Consider the following 12,415-nt stretch of genomic DNA (forward strand, 5'->3'; position numbering starts at 1 on the left):
CTGTGGCAGGGAATTCCACAAATTCACAACTCTGGGTGAAAATGTCTTTTCTCACCTCAGTCTTAAATGGCCTCCCTTTATTCTAAGACTGCCCCCTGGTTCTGGACTCGCCCAACATTGGGAAATTTTTCCTGCATCTAGCTTGTCCAGTCCTTTTATAACTTTATATGTTTCTATAAGATCTATAAGTTACACTTTTACCTACCTGCTAATCCTTAACATCATTTTTGTAGACTTCAATGGTTGCTATCAATGAGAATGGAGATTAATTCAACTGGGTGAAATCCCTTGGGATCTAATACACCACAACCTTATTGACTTGATGAATTGGGAAGGGTGTAATGTTGGCATTCGACCTAATCCTGGCAGGTTTCCATCAAGTAGTGACATTTCTCTAACTCCTACAGTCCGCCAATCTTCGTATCTTGCAGATTCTTCCATGCAGTGTGGAAGTAGGCCCTTCGGCCCAACTTGCCCACACCGACCAACATATCCCATCTACACTCGTCCCATCTGCCTGCGTATGCCCCATATCCCTCTAAATCTGTCAAACTTGGGGCTGTTTTTAGATTCCACTGGTCCACACGAAGGTTGTCCACTGTGATTGCCACACTCCGATCTTTCAAGCTTTTGCATGTATATCTGGATACTGGCCACAATTCCCAGTGCAGATTGTATTAACTACTTTTCTTCATTGCCTTTTATTTTCAGATTGATGAAGGAATCAAAAAAGTTAGTCAGCAGATGTATGTACTTAAACATTCTGCTACAGACCAAGTCTGAGGATATCCTAAATCAGTAAGCGTGATAATTTCTAACTTGTTTTTCTGTGTCCTTGTTTTAATTTCCTCTTTGGTATAGCTATCCTTGAGCTGTTTGGTTATTACACATAACTTATCTGTGCATATCCACACCATTAGCATGTCAGTATGATTGGGTTCAAAAAATTAGAAACATTTTCTTCGGCTAACTTTTACTAATCATTTTGTTAAAAATGATGGTCCCTGCTCGGCACCCAAACTCCAATGCAGGATTCGGCGTGGAATTGTGCTCTGATTACTGCTGGAAACAATCCAGTTTGCCTCCAGAGTCTTGTCCCTTGCTCACACAATAGATTTAGTTTTAGAGATACAGCGTGGAAACAGGCCCTTCAACCCACCAAGCCACACCGGCCATTAATCACCCATTCACACCTAGTTATCCCACTGCACATTGGGGGCGATTTACAGAGGCTAATTAACCAAACCTGCACGTCTTAGGGATGTGGGAGAAAACGGGAGCACACGGAGGCAACCCATGTGGTCACGGGGAGAACATGCAAGCCCACACAGACAGCACCTGAGATCAGGATCGAACCCAGGTCTGTGGCGTTGTGGGGCAGCAGCTCAACCACTGTGCCGCACTGAATCTTGTACTTCTTTAAAGATGATGCTGGCACGGAGACCCACGTTAATGGAGGCTTGAAGGTGGGTTGTATATACAACCTCGAGTGAAAACGTGAAGTGTAAATGCTTCTCAAGCCTGTACATCTTGTAATGATCATAGCCTATAACTTCATATCAATCTTCCTCCTTGATCTCCCTATCGTTCGATTTCCCCCCAGTATCCAAAAATTAGTTTTGGCTACACATTGCTGCATGAACATCCCTGCAAAGAACAAACATTAGTTGCTCTTGGGCATTTCGCAAGATGTCAACGGTAGTGCTTTAATTTGTGTTAAGTAACATAACAATGAAGTAGTGATAGAAAATAGTTAATAAATTGCTGATTGATGCCGTTTAAAAAATAAAACAAAAAAAAAATTCCCCTCGCCCTATCTCGATGGTTTCCATTCCATAGAGTGTAAAATAAAAAGCCATATGGTCCCTTAAGTTTACTCTGCCACTCAACAAGATCTAGGCTAATCTTTTACCTCTGTTCAGTTCCCTTGATTTCTTTGATATCCAGAACTCTGCAGATTTGTAATTTGGATACAATCAATGATTGACTCCATAGCCCTCCAGGCTAGAGGATTTGAAGAGTCTTAGTCCTTAGAGTGGAAAAAGTATTCCACAATTTTCCTATATAGACTGCCTCCAGATTAAAGTGCACCCCATTACTTCTGGACGTCTTAACTGGGGCAGCAAATGCCCAGCATCTACCGTTCCAAGCCCTCAGAATTTTGTCTATTGCAATGTCACCTCATTATTTTACATAGAAAATAGGTGCCGGAGTAGGCCATTCGGCCCTTCGAGCTTGCACCGCCATTCAATATGATCATGGCTGATCATCCAACTCAGTATCCCGTACCTGCCTTCTCTCCATACCCCCTTAGCCACAAGGGCCACATCTAACTACCTCTTAAATATAGCCAATGAACCGGCCTCAACTACCTTCTGTGGCAGAGAATTCCCCAGATTCGCCACTTTCTGTGTGAAAAATGTTTTTCTCATCTCGGTCCTAAAATACTTCCCCCTTATCTTTAAACTGTGACCCCTTGTTCTGGACTTCCCCAACATCGGGAACAATCTTCCTGCATCTAACCTGTCCAAATCCTTAAGAATTTTGTCAATTTCTATAAGATCCCCCTAGGCTTGAGACTCTACAGTACAAGCCTAGTTCACTTAATTTCTCTTTCTCACTATTTCTTTGCACCTTGACCTTTATTGCAGTTTTATTTATAGGGGTACAGCATGGAAATGGCTATTTGGCCTACACATTTTACCTCCTCTGGCAGTTAATTCCATATATTCACCACCCTCCATGTGAAAGAGCTATTGAATTCCTATTAAATCTTTCCCCTCTCACCTTAAACCAATGTCCTCTTACTCCTCTAGTTCTTGATTCCAATTACTTACTATCAGCATGACGTCGCATTGCGGCGAGCAATCATAATTTGTTACATTGTCTGTGATATCATGAGATGCAAATAGTCACCTGTCATTTGTTTCCTTCCTGAAGGTTCATCAGCATTGGTGGTTACAAACTGCTGAATAATTGGCTGGCCTATTCCAAAACTGGCAGCAATGTGTCATTGTTGCAGCAGATTCTGCTGGCGTTGCAGTTGTTACCACTCAAAGTGGACCATTTGAAACAGGTAAATAAAAACCCTGAACAAAGAACTTCCATTAAGGGAGAGGGTAGTCATTGTCTTCAATCAAAGACTAGATCTGTATTCAATGGTACTTTATTGTCACATGTACCTAAGCAACGTGTAATGGAACATTGAAATTTCTCGGCTTGGACCAGTGCAGGGTTATTTTCAGTGAAAACACCAACGAAACGGGTCCTTCAGTCCACACAGACCAACGATGACTCGTTCACATTAGTTCAATGTTCAATTAGTTCAATGTTATCCCACTTTCTCATCCACTCCCTGCACACTAAAGGCAATTTACAGAGGCTCAATTAACTTGCAAACCTGCACGTCTTTGGGATTGGTCTCGCCTGGCCACAGGGAGAACGTGCGGGCTCCACACAGCGCCCGGGGTCATGAACTAACTTGGTTCTCTGGCACCGTGAGGCAGCAGATTAGTATGACTAAATGCTAAGAGAATCAAGGGTTGTGTGGAGAGTGCTGGCAATTGGAGCTGACAGAGGTCAGTCATGAGCTGACAGAGAAGGTAGTCGAGGCAGGTGCTATAACATTTAAAAGACATTTGATAGGTACATGGATAGGAAAGGTTTAAAGGGACATTGATGGAGTGGGACTAGTGTCAATGGGGCATCTTGTTCTGCCGAGAGGTCTGTTTCCAAGCTTGTACGGCCCTATGACACTGAATTGTCCAGGATTACCTGCCTTGATTTGTGTTGGGGAAACCGCGATGTGTTCTGTAAGATATTACAACTTTTGCATGTAGATAGCAACAAAGCGCAGGTTTTCAGTCCACACTGTTGCCAGTGTGGGTCATCTTTATTATACAATAGTACACTGTGCACACTCGCACTTAATCACGAGACTGATAAAATATTGAATATATCAAGTGACATAAATCATACCATTCTAGTACTCAGTTCTTATAGTTACACTTCCCATTATATACACGACATGTACACATTTCCATTCTGTGGGGCGGGGAACAGAAAGCAGCATTCATTTAAAATCCAGCGAGCAACTTCTTAACCTGTGCTTCATTCTGTTTCAGAATAACACTGCCAAGATAGTGAAGCAGTTGAGCAAGACGTTTGAGGATGAAGGTAAGGTGGTCCTTCGATTTGTAGAAATACTGCATCTTGTAGAAAAAGTAATTGGAAAGAAATAGTTTTGATTTGTGAACTTGCTGACCCCATAGGAGCTATTATCGATTATAAATTTGTGGTGTTATTGATGATTGGATATTTAATTGTATGTTGATGCATTAATGGACCGTGAAGCTACAGCAAGACTTTCATTGTTAAAAACAAAAGACAGTGCCGGAGTAATTCAGCGGGTCAGGCAGCATCTGTGGAGAACATGTATAGGTGACGTTTCACAGAGTGCTGGAGTAATTCAGTGGGTCAGGCAGCATCTGTGGAGAACATGGATAGGTGACGTTTCAGTCAATCTGGTAACGGGTGACTACGCTGTGTTACTCCAGCACTCTTTGTCTTTTTTTTTAAACCAGCATTTACAGTTCCTTGTGTCTCCAACAATTTAATTGTTCTGTTGGTGGTCTTAGAAATGTGTAAGAGGGGATCTTATAGAAACATATCAAATTCGTAGAGGATTGGACTGGGTAGATGCAGGAAAAATGTTCCTGATGTTGGGGGAAGTCCAAGTCACAGCTTAAGAACAAGGGGTAGGCCATTAGGACTAAGATGAGGAAAAACCTTTTCACCCAGAGAGTTGTGAATCTGTGGAATTATCTGCCACAGAGGCAGTGGAGGTCAATTCACTGGATGTTTTCAAGAGAGTTAGACAATAGACAATAAGTGCAGGAGTAGGCCATTCGACCCTTCGAGCCAGCGCCGCCATTCAATGTGATCATGGCTGATCATCCCTAATCAGTGCCCCGTTCCTGATTTTTTTTTTCCCATATCCCTCGATTCCTTTAGCCCTAAGAGTTAGAGTTAGCTCTTTGTGCTAAAGGAATCGAGGGATATGGGAAAAAGCAGGAAGGGAATATTGATTTTGGACAATCAGCCATGATCATATTGAATGGCAGTCCTAGCTGGAATGGCCGAATGACCTACTCCTGCACCTATTGTCTATGTTTCTGTGGTACTTTAGGCAATTAAATATTCTTGACTGTTGACTCCTCTGTCTTCCACAAATGGTTCTTTGTCATTTGAGACAGTAAATGTCCATTTTGATCTTTCCTGTACTGCCTACTACATGCCTATACTTTCTTAAGATGTCTGCAGTAGAACTCCACTGCAGTTTGATTTTCATTACTCACCCACCATTTGATCTGAACAATATCGTTGTTAGGTACCAGTGCAATTTATGTGTAATCTGGCTGTCACTGATGGTGGTGGTGTGGTTCATGAAAAAATGAGAGATGAATCTTTAATGCAACAAAGGTTTTTAATTTAAAGTTTGCTATAATGAAGGGTAGGGAACTCACGTGGGATGCCTTTCAAATAAAGATCTGTTGAATCCAGTAGTAGTTTTAAAAAAAATTTAAATAAGTTTTGGTCTCCGTGTTATAGGAAAGATGTTGTCAATCTTGAAAGGGTTCAGAGAAGATTTATCAGGATGTTGCCGTAACTCGGGACTGAGCTATAGGGAAAGGTTGAGCAGGCTTGGGCTTTATTCCTTGGAGCGCAGGAGGATGAGGGGTGATCGTGTACAAGATCATGAGAGGAATAGAACGCACAGTCTTTTGCCCAGAGTAGGGCAATCGGGAAGCAGAAAGGATAGGTTGAGGATGGGGAAGATTTAACAGGAGTCTGAGGAGTGACACAAAGGGTGGTGGGTGTATGGAACCAGCCAGAGGTGGTAGTTGAGTACTATCACTACATTTAACACACAGACATGAATCGAGTTGGTTTAGAGGGATATTGGCCAAAAGCAGGCAGATGGGACCACTTTAGATGGGGCATGTTGATCGGTGTGGGCGAGTTAGGCTAAAGGGCTTGTTTCCACACTGTATACTCTACGCCTCTATTTAACTAGTAGTATCTAACTTGCTCAATGCCACTGGATTTAATAGATCTTTATTTGAAAGGCAGCCCTATTCCCCTTGATCAGGTCTATCTGTTGACCTGTTAAGTGAGATACTTAAAAAATAGGGGGTGGGGCAAGTTTGTTGGGTGCCTATACTTGTCCATGCAGCAACAATGGTGATTTGATGAATGCATGCATGCATGTTGCAGCTTGTCAAAGCGAGCTCAGATTCCTTTTGATTTACTGCATCCCCACGGGGTAGGAGATTTTTGACTTCACGCCATTTGCAGCAGCTGGCACTCCCTGAGAATGCAGAAATCTTAGCGCAATGAAGGGTTCTTTTGGAACCTGAACCCTATCTTATCTGATCAAGAGCTGCTTTTCATAATTTCTTCTGGTTTCTTTCAGAGCTCAGGAAGTTGGCACAGGTTTTGGTCAACCATTGGATGACTCTCATTCGATCTCAGAGTTTGGGCCCTGGAATGATAGGTACAATTCCATTCTTGTTCAAATTAATTAGTACTGGTTACTAGAAATTATGTATCTGACATAATGTGGCATCCGTTGATCAAATGGAGCAGTTACTGTATTGCTGGTATCCATTAGAGATGCAGCGCGGTAACGGGCCCACCGAGTCCCCGCCGACCAGCGATCCCCGAACTAACGCTAGTCTTCACACACTGGGGACAGTTTGCATTTATACCAAGCCGTACAAACCTGTGCACCTTTGGAATGCGGGAGCAAACCGAAGATATCGGAGAAAACCCACCCAGGTCACGAGGAGAACGTACAAGCTCCGTATAGACCAGCACCCGCAGTCACCACTTTATAGGTGCCATCTTGTAACCTTCAAGTATACAGTTGTTAAAAATGTAGAGTCTTAACTTGGTCCTATAGGTCATTGTCCTGGCAGTGGAACTGGGTCGGCGTTTATGGGGTCAATGTTGTCGCTGTCCTCCCCTGCTGCTCTGTCCCGATGTTGGGGGAGTCCAGAAACAGGGGTGACAGTTTAAGAATAAGGAGGCCATTTAGGACTGAGATGAGGAAAAACTTTTTCACCCAGAGTTGTGAATCTGTGGGATTCTCTGCCACAGAAGGCAGTGGAGGCCAATTCACTGGAAGTTTTCAAGAGAGAGTTAGATGTTGCTCTTGGGGCTAACGGAATCAAGGGATATGGGGGGGGAAGGCAGGAAAGGGGTACTGATTCAGGTTGATCAGCCATGATGTTATTGAATGGCGGTGCTGGCTCAAAGGGCTGAATGGCCTCCTCCTGCACTTGTATTCTATGTTTCTAAATGACACGGTTGCTAGGGATGTTTTGAATTCCAACGGTACGTTTCTTGTCTCAACTCTGAAACTTGATTTTTAAAAAATTTTTAAAATCTAGAAAAACTTCCAGAGAAAAGGAAGCGGAAAGATGAAGGAAAGGTTCGAGCGCCAGATTCCGAGAGAGTCCCAGAACCCAAATCAGACCTCCGAGAGGAGGTGAAGGAGGAAGAAATAGAGATGAAACGAGAGAAGCCCAAATCATTGCGGACAACGGCCCCCAGTCACGCCAAGTTCCGGTCCACAGGTGAGCTCTCCATAACACACAGGAGCAGAATTCCATCATGGCTGATCTGTGTTTCACTCTTATCCCCACTCTTCCGTCCTAGCCATAACCGTTAATGCTCCTACTAATCGGGAACCTATCCATCTCCTTTGAAAATCCCCACTGACTTGGCAAACCACAGCCAATGAATTCCACAGATTCACCACCCTTTGGCAAAATAAATTCCTCCTCGTCTCCATTCTAAAGGGATGTCGTTTAATTCTGAGTCCTGGACCCCCACTTGTGGAAACATCCTCTCCTCGGCCACTCTATCCAGGTCTTTCATTATTCTCTGTGCTTGAGTGAAGAACGGATGCAACTATAATGTGGGGACGTTCTTTGGCTCACTTTCCTATCTTCTTCACTCCATGCTTTACTCTCATATCACGGAGTATGTCTACAACACAGCCAATGGAGCAACGAATACATTTTTGGCATGCATTTGTCATTTACCCAAACATTTGGTTTAATTTGAACTAGATGGAATCTTTTTAGTGTAAGCTATAAGATACCTACTAGCACCATCTAGTTGTGGAAATGGAGAATCATTTCCATGCAATGCAGATTATTTGAGAAATTAACTGTTTTACAGAGGTTTACTGTTGTCAGAGAATGTGATTTGTGCTTCAGAGAGGGCCCTTCAGCCCACCATGTTGATCACTGGTTCATACAATTTCTATGCTATCCCACTTTCTCATCCGCTCTCTACACATTAGTGGCAATTCACAAAGGCCAGTTCACCTTTACAAACCAGCACGACTTTGGGATGTGGGAGGAAACCGGGACATGCGGAGGAAACCGACGCAGTCACGGAGATTGTGCATATACTCCTCACAGTCATCATCAAAACGCGGGTCTCTGTGGAGCTGTGAGGCAGCAGTTCTGCCCGCTGTGTTAAACTGAAAGCTTATGTTAATGTTATAACTAATGAGTTTTTTTTTTTTTTTTTACAGGTCTGGAGATGGAACCAGCAGCTCCCGTTCAGCCAAAAAAGATCATCCCTGGTCCAATCATTTCTGACAAGTACAACATCAAGCCAGCACCTCTCAAACGACCAAAGTAAGATCACTGTTACCATGCACATTGTTTCATACATTCATACTGCTGCAGCAGTCGTCTGCAATTCAATACTGTTCTGGGGATTGTATAGTTTAATGTCTTTCTTGTCACGTGTACCTAGGTAGAGTGAGATTGCTTTTTTGCATGCAGTTCAGTAAAAATTGTTACCGTACAATCATGCTCCAAGTACAAGAGTATAAGCATAATAGATTACACTGAGGAAGTACACAAGAATCGACATGTTTCCGATGCCATTTTGTGCGTTTAGTTTCAGTTTAGAGATGCAGCGCGGAAACGGGCCCTTCAGCCCACCGAGTCTGTGCCAACCAGCGACGCCTGTACACTACCACCATCCAACACACACTGGGGACAATTGCAATTCTACCAAGCAAGTTCGCCTACACACCCATCTGTCTTTTGAGTGTAGGAGGAAACTTGAGATCCCAGAGAAAACTTGCGCGGGTCATGGGAGAATGTGGAAACTCCGTGCAGACAACACCCAGTCTACCGCTGCGCCACTGTGGTTAAAATCCTCAAAGTTGTTAAAATGTAGAGTGTTAACTTTGCCATAAAGGCCTGTCGACGGCAGATTATCAGAGTGCATTTTTTACAGTGTAAACAGTACAGACTGAGCATCTTGGTCAGCAGGGACCTCCGTTTCAGGCTGGCTTAACATCTGACTTGTACAAGGGTCCGCGGGACGTAGCCCTTCGGCAAGTTGGGGGACGTCTGTAATATAACATCATATCTGCTTCAATTTTTAAATTGGAGGCAGATGAGTCCAAATGGGCACGGTGGCGGGAAATATCTGCCCTTGTTCCAAGTCAGTACATGAGGTGCCCGCATTGGTTTGCTTCCATTAGAAAGAGAACACCCTCTGACAAGCCAGCTGAGCTCGGAGATGAGAATAATTGCTCCAATCTTTGCTTGGACCACCTGCAAGCCTTGAGTCACTGATCTAGAATGAGCTGGGGCCCTGTTGATCTCGGCAGCTGTGGTTTTTAATCCGTCGCTGTAATTAGACGCCTGTCTTTTACAAGTTGACTCGGACTCTTGCTGTCATTGACCCCCCCGTTTGTGTGTTATTTCCTAGCACGTCTTTAACAAGCAATGCTGCGCCGCAAGTGGAAAAGAAGTACAAACCGTTAAATGTGACGCCCAACACTACCAAGGAAATCAAAGTCAAGATCATTCCTCCTCAACGTGAGTATTTGCCACCTTGTTCTTGTCTGAAAATGCTTATTGATAAAATTCCATGTGTTCTGGACTCCCCCAACATCGGGAACATGTTTCCTGCCTCTATCTAGCGTGTCCAAACCCTTAATAATGTTATATGTTTCAATAAGATTCCCTCTCATCCTTCTAAACTCCAGAGCTTGTACGTTCTCCTCCTCTCCCTACATTCTCTCCTCTGGCCTCACAATTTGCAAGCCTTCAATCCATCGGTCTCACACACTCTACTTTAATTTCCGGCCTTTGTTCCAAACATCTGCCCATCAAAGAAAAACCCTCCCCGTTTCCACCCATTGCCTGCCTTGTTTCTCCAGAGACGCGGTTTTATCTCCGAGTTACTCCAGCACTTTGTGTCCTTTGGTCTAGAAGCACAGTGTGGGGACAGATAACACAATGCAGGCAAGGAGCAATGTGTGAGTTTATGTGAGATACACTGAGCCGTGCAAGGGTCCTATGTTTTCTTCAACATGCAGAGAGGCAACAAACTTGAAGGACAGAGTACACCCACATGTGGAACAGTATGGAAGGGCAGAATGGCCACTAGTTTGTGTGTGTGACAATGTCCTGCACATCACGTTCAACTCTGCAGCCCCAACCTCAGAATCTTTTTATTTTCATTTGGCGTTTCATAAAGTGATCGGTTAGATTGGCTGCACCCTGACAGTGCTGTGTCTCCTGTTTGCAGCCATTGAGAGTACCGGCTTCTTGGAGGCACTCAACTCTGCTCCAGTACATGGGCAAAAAATCAAGAAGAAGAAGAAGATGACATCACCAACCAGCATCAAGGTACTGCGTGACGAGAGTGTGGACTATATTGACTTGGCGGTAATTCTTCAACAAGTGGGAGGTTCAGTTTACAGTAAATAGCTTTTTGTTGCATGCCAACCAGTCAGCGGAAAGACTATACATTATTACAATCGAGCCGCCCACAGTGTGCAAATGCACGATGAAGGAAATAATGTTTAGTCTCTAATGCAGTCCGAGGGTCTTCAGTGAGGTTTCCGAGGTTGTCTTTGAGGTGATCTGTAAAGAGCTTTTGGTTATTCTTGGAAAACGAGCACAATTGGGTCTGAAACCACTTCCCTCAAAGGTCTTGCCAGGGCTGGATTCTAAAACCCCCCCCCCCCCCCCCCCCCCCCCCCCCCCCCTCCCAGGTTACAGCAGGGTTCAGTTCCTGTAAATTGCTCGCAATCCAAACAGTTCACAAATCGCCATTATGTCAGCATTGGGAATACGGCCATGACCTGAGTTCCCATGCAGCTGAAGATGTCTACGGTATAAAGTCAGCAAATCCTCCCCACAGTTCACCCAAACGCTTGCTCGTATGTACGGCCTGTATACAAGTCAGGCATTTGTACGGTGGGGCGGGCCTGTATGAGCAAGTACATATACCCAGAGACTACCACTATAAGCTAGTGAGGTGATGGTGTTGGTCAAAATGATTGCATAACCAGTTGGCCATCTTTGAACAGCAATGTCACGCATGGCTTCTTAATTCTAGCAACCAAAGAGATCCTGTACTCTATAATGAGCTAACTACCTGGCACGCATCTGTACACATTTGTTGTGTGCACACAGGCGTGGCGATCGCATTGTTCTGTGGGGCAGTTTGGTCGCCAATGGTTTACACTCTGCTTTGTCATCTTTGTTGCTGACTCTGGGGTATTTGAGCATTCTCTCTATCTCTCCTTTCAGTCTAATCCCTTTGATCCGAAAGCCAGCCCTGAACAGAGCAGCGCCAAGCCGGCCTCTCCAGATGCTGCCAACATTGAGCCCATGGATGTGGAGAGGGCAGCCACACCTATACCGCTGGAGGAGGTGTCCGAGCCCATGAAGATCAGTAAGTCCTACAGCAGTGTTTGAAATATCCCAGCCAAGATATTTTAATGTTAGTCGTTATTGACTTTAAAGAACGTCGGAGAAACAGGCCCAGTGAGTGTCACCGGGTTCCACACTATCAATCTTTTTTGGCAAGGAAATTAGCCATTTGGTACAAACAGCCTCTCCCCACAGCTCCCTCTGCCCCCACTCCATCTCAACCCGTCAGCGCATTCTATTCCCTTCTACCACCGCACTTATCTAGCTTCCCCTCGCAGGCACGTGTGTATGTAATATGTCTCAGTCACTTCATGATGTAGCGAGGTCTTGTTAATTCATCTTGAAATTTCTGTTGGGTTTAGTAACGTCCAAACGTTGAACATGAGGGGAGGGTCTTCCTCACCAGCATTGGAATCGGGAGCGTCAAATTGCTTTTGCTGTCCACTAAGACAGTATGTGCATGAACCTATCTGAGCAGGCCATCTAGGGCAGGTACCGGTATACCAGAACCAAACACAGTCAGTCAATGGGGGAAAAATATGTACAAATCCAGAACCAACAAATTTACCCCCTGGGTAGGCGAAATTTACCCCAGGTTGGGAACCCTTGATCTATAGACTCTGAACATCTCTAGAATCTAGCATGTG

At 44.3% G+C, this 12,415-nt stretch overlaps 1 protein-coding gene across 1 annotated transcript in view; it reads left to right on the plus strand.

Annotated features, from left to right (window-relative positions):
* Nucleotides 1–12,415, plus strand: part of ppp1r10 (protein phosphatase 1, regulatory subunit 10) — a 35,747-nt gene that overhangs the window by 8,293 nt on the left and 15,039 nt on the right. The window contains exons 4-12 of the mRNA XM_055631142.1: nucleotides 712–798; nucleotides 2,941–3,076; nucleotides 4,125–4,176; nucleotides 6,476–6,556; nucleotides 7,455–7,640; nucleotides 8,612–8,717; nucleotides 9,811–9,920; nucleotides 10,636–10,736; nucleotides 11,646–11,790. Coding sequence (XP_055487117.1) covers nucleotides 712–798; nucleotides 2,941–3,076; nucleotides 4,125–4,176; nucleotides 6,476–6,556; nucleotides 7,455–7,640; nucleotides 8,612–8,717; nucleotides 9,811–9,920; nucleotides 10,636–10,736; nucleotides 11,646–11,790 — 1,004 coding nt within the window. The remainder of the gene's footprint in view (nucleotides 1–711; nucleotides 799–2,940; nucleotides 3,077–4,124; nucleotides 4,177–6,475; nucleotides 6,557–7,454; nucleotides 7,641–8,611; nucleotides 8,718–9,810; nucleotides 9,921–10,635; nucleotides 10,737–11,645; nucleotides 11,791–12,415) is intronic.

The sequence above is a fragment of the Leucoraja erinacea genome, unplaced genomic scaffold, assembly GCF_028641065.1.
Source record: "Leucoraja erinacea ecotype New England unplaced genomic scaffold, Leri_hhj_1 Leri_65S, whole genome shotgun sequence".
Lineage (NCBI taxonomy): Eukaryota > Metazoa > Chordata > Chondrichthyes > Rajiformes > Rajidae > Leucoraja > Leucoraja erinaceus.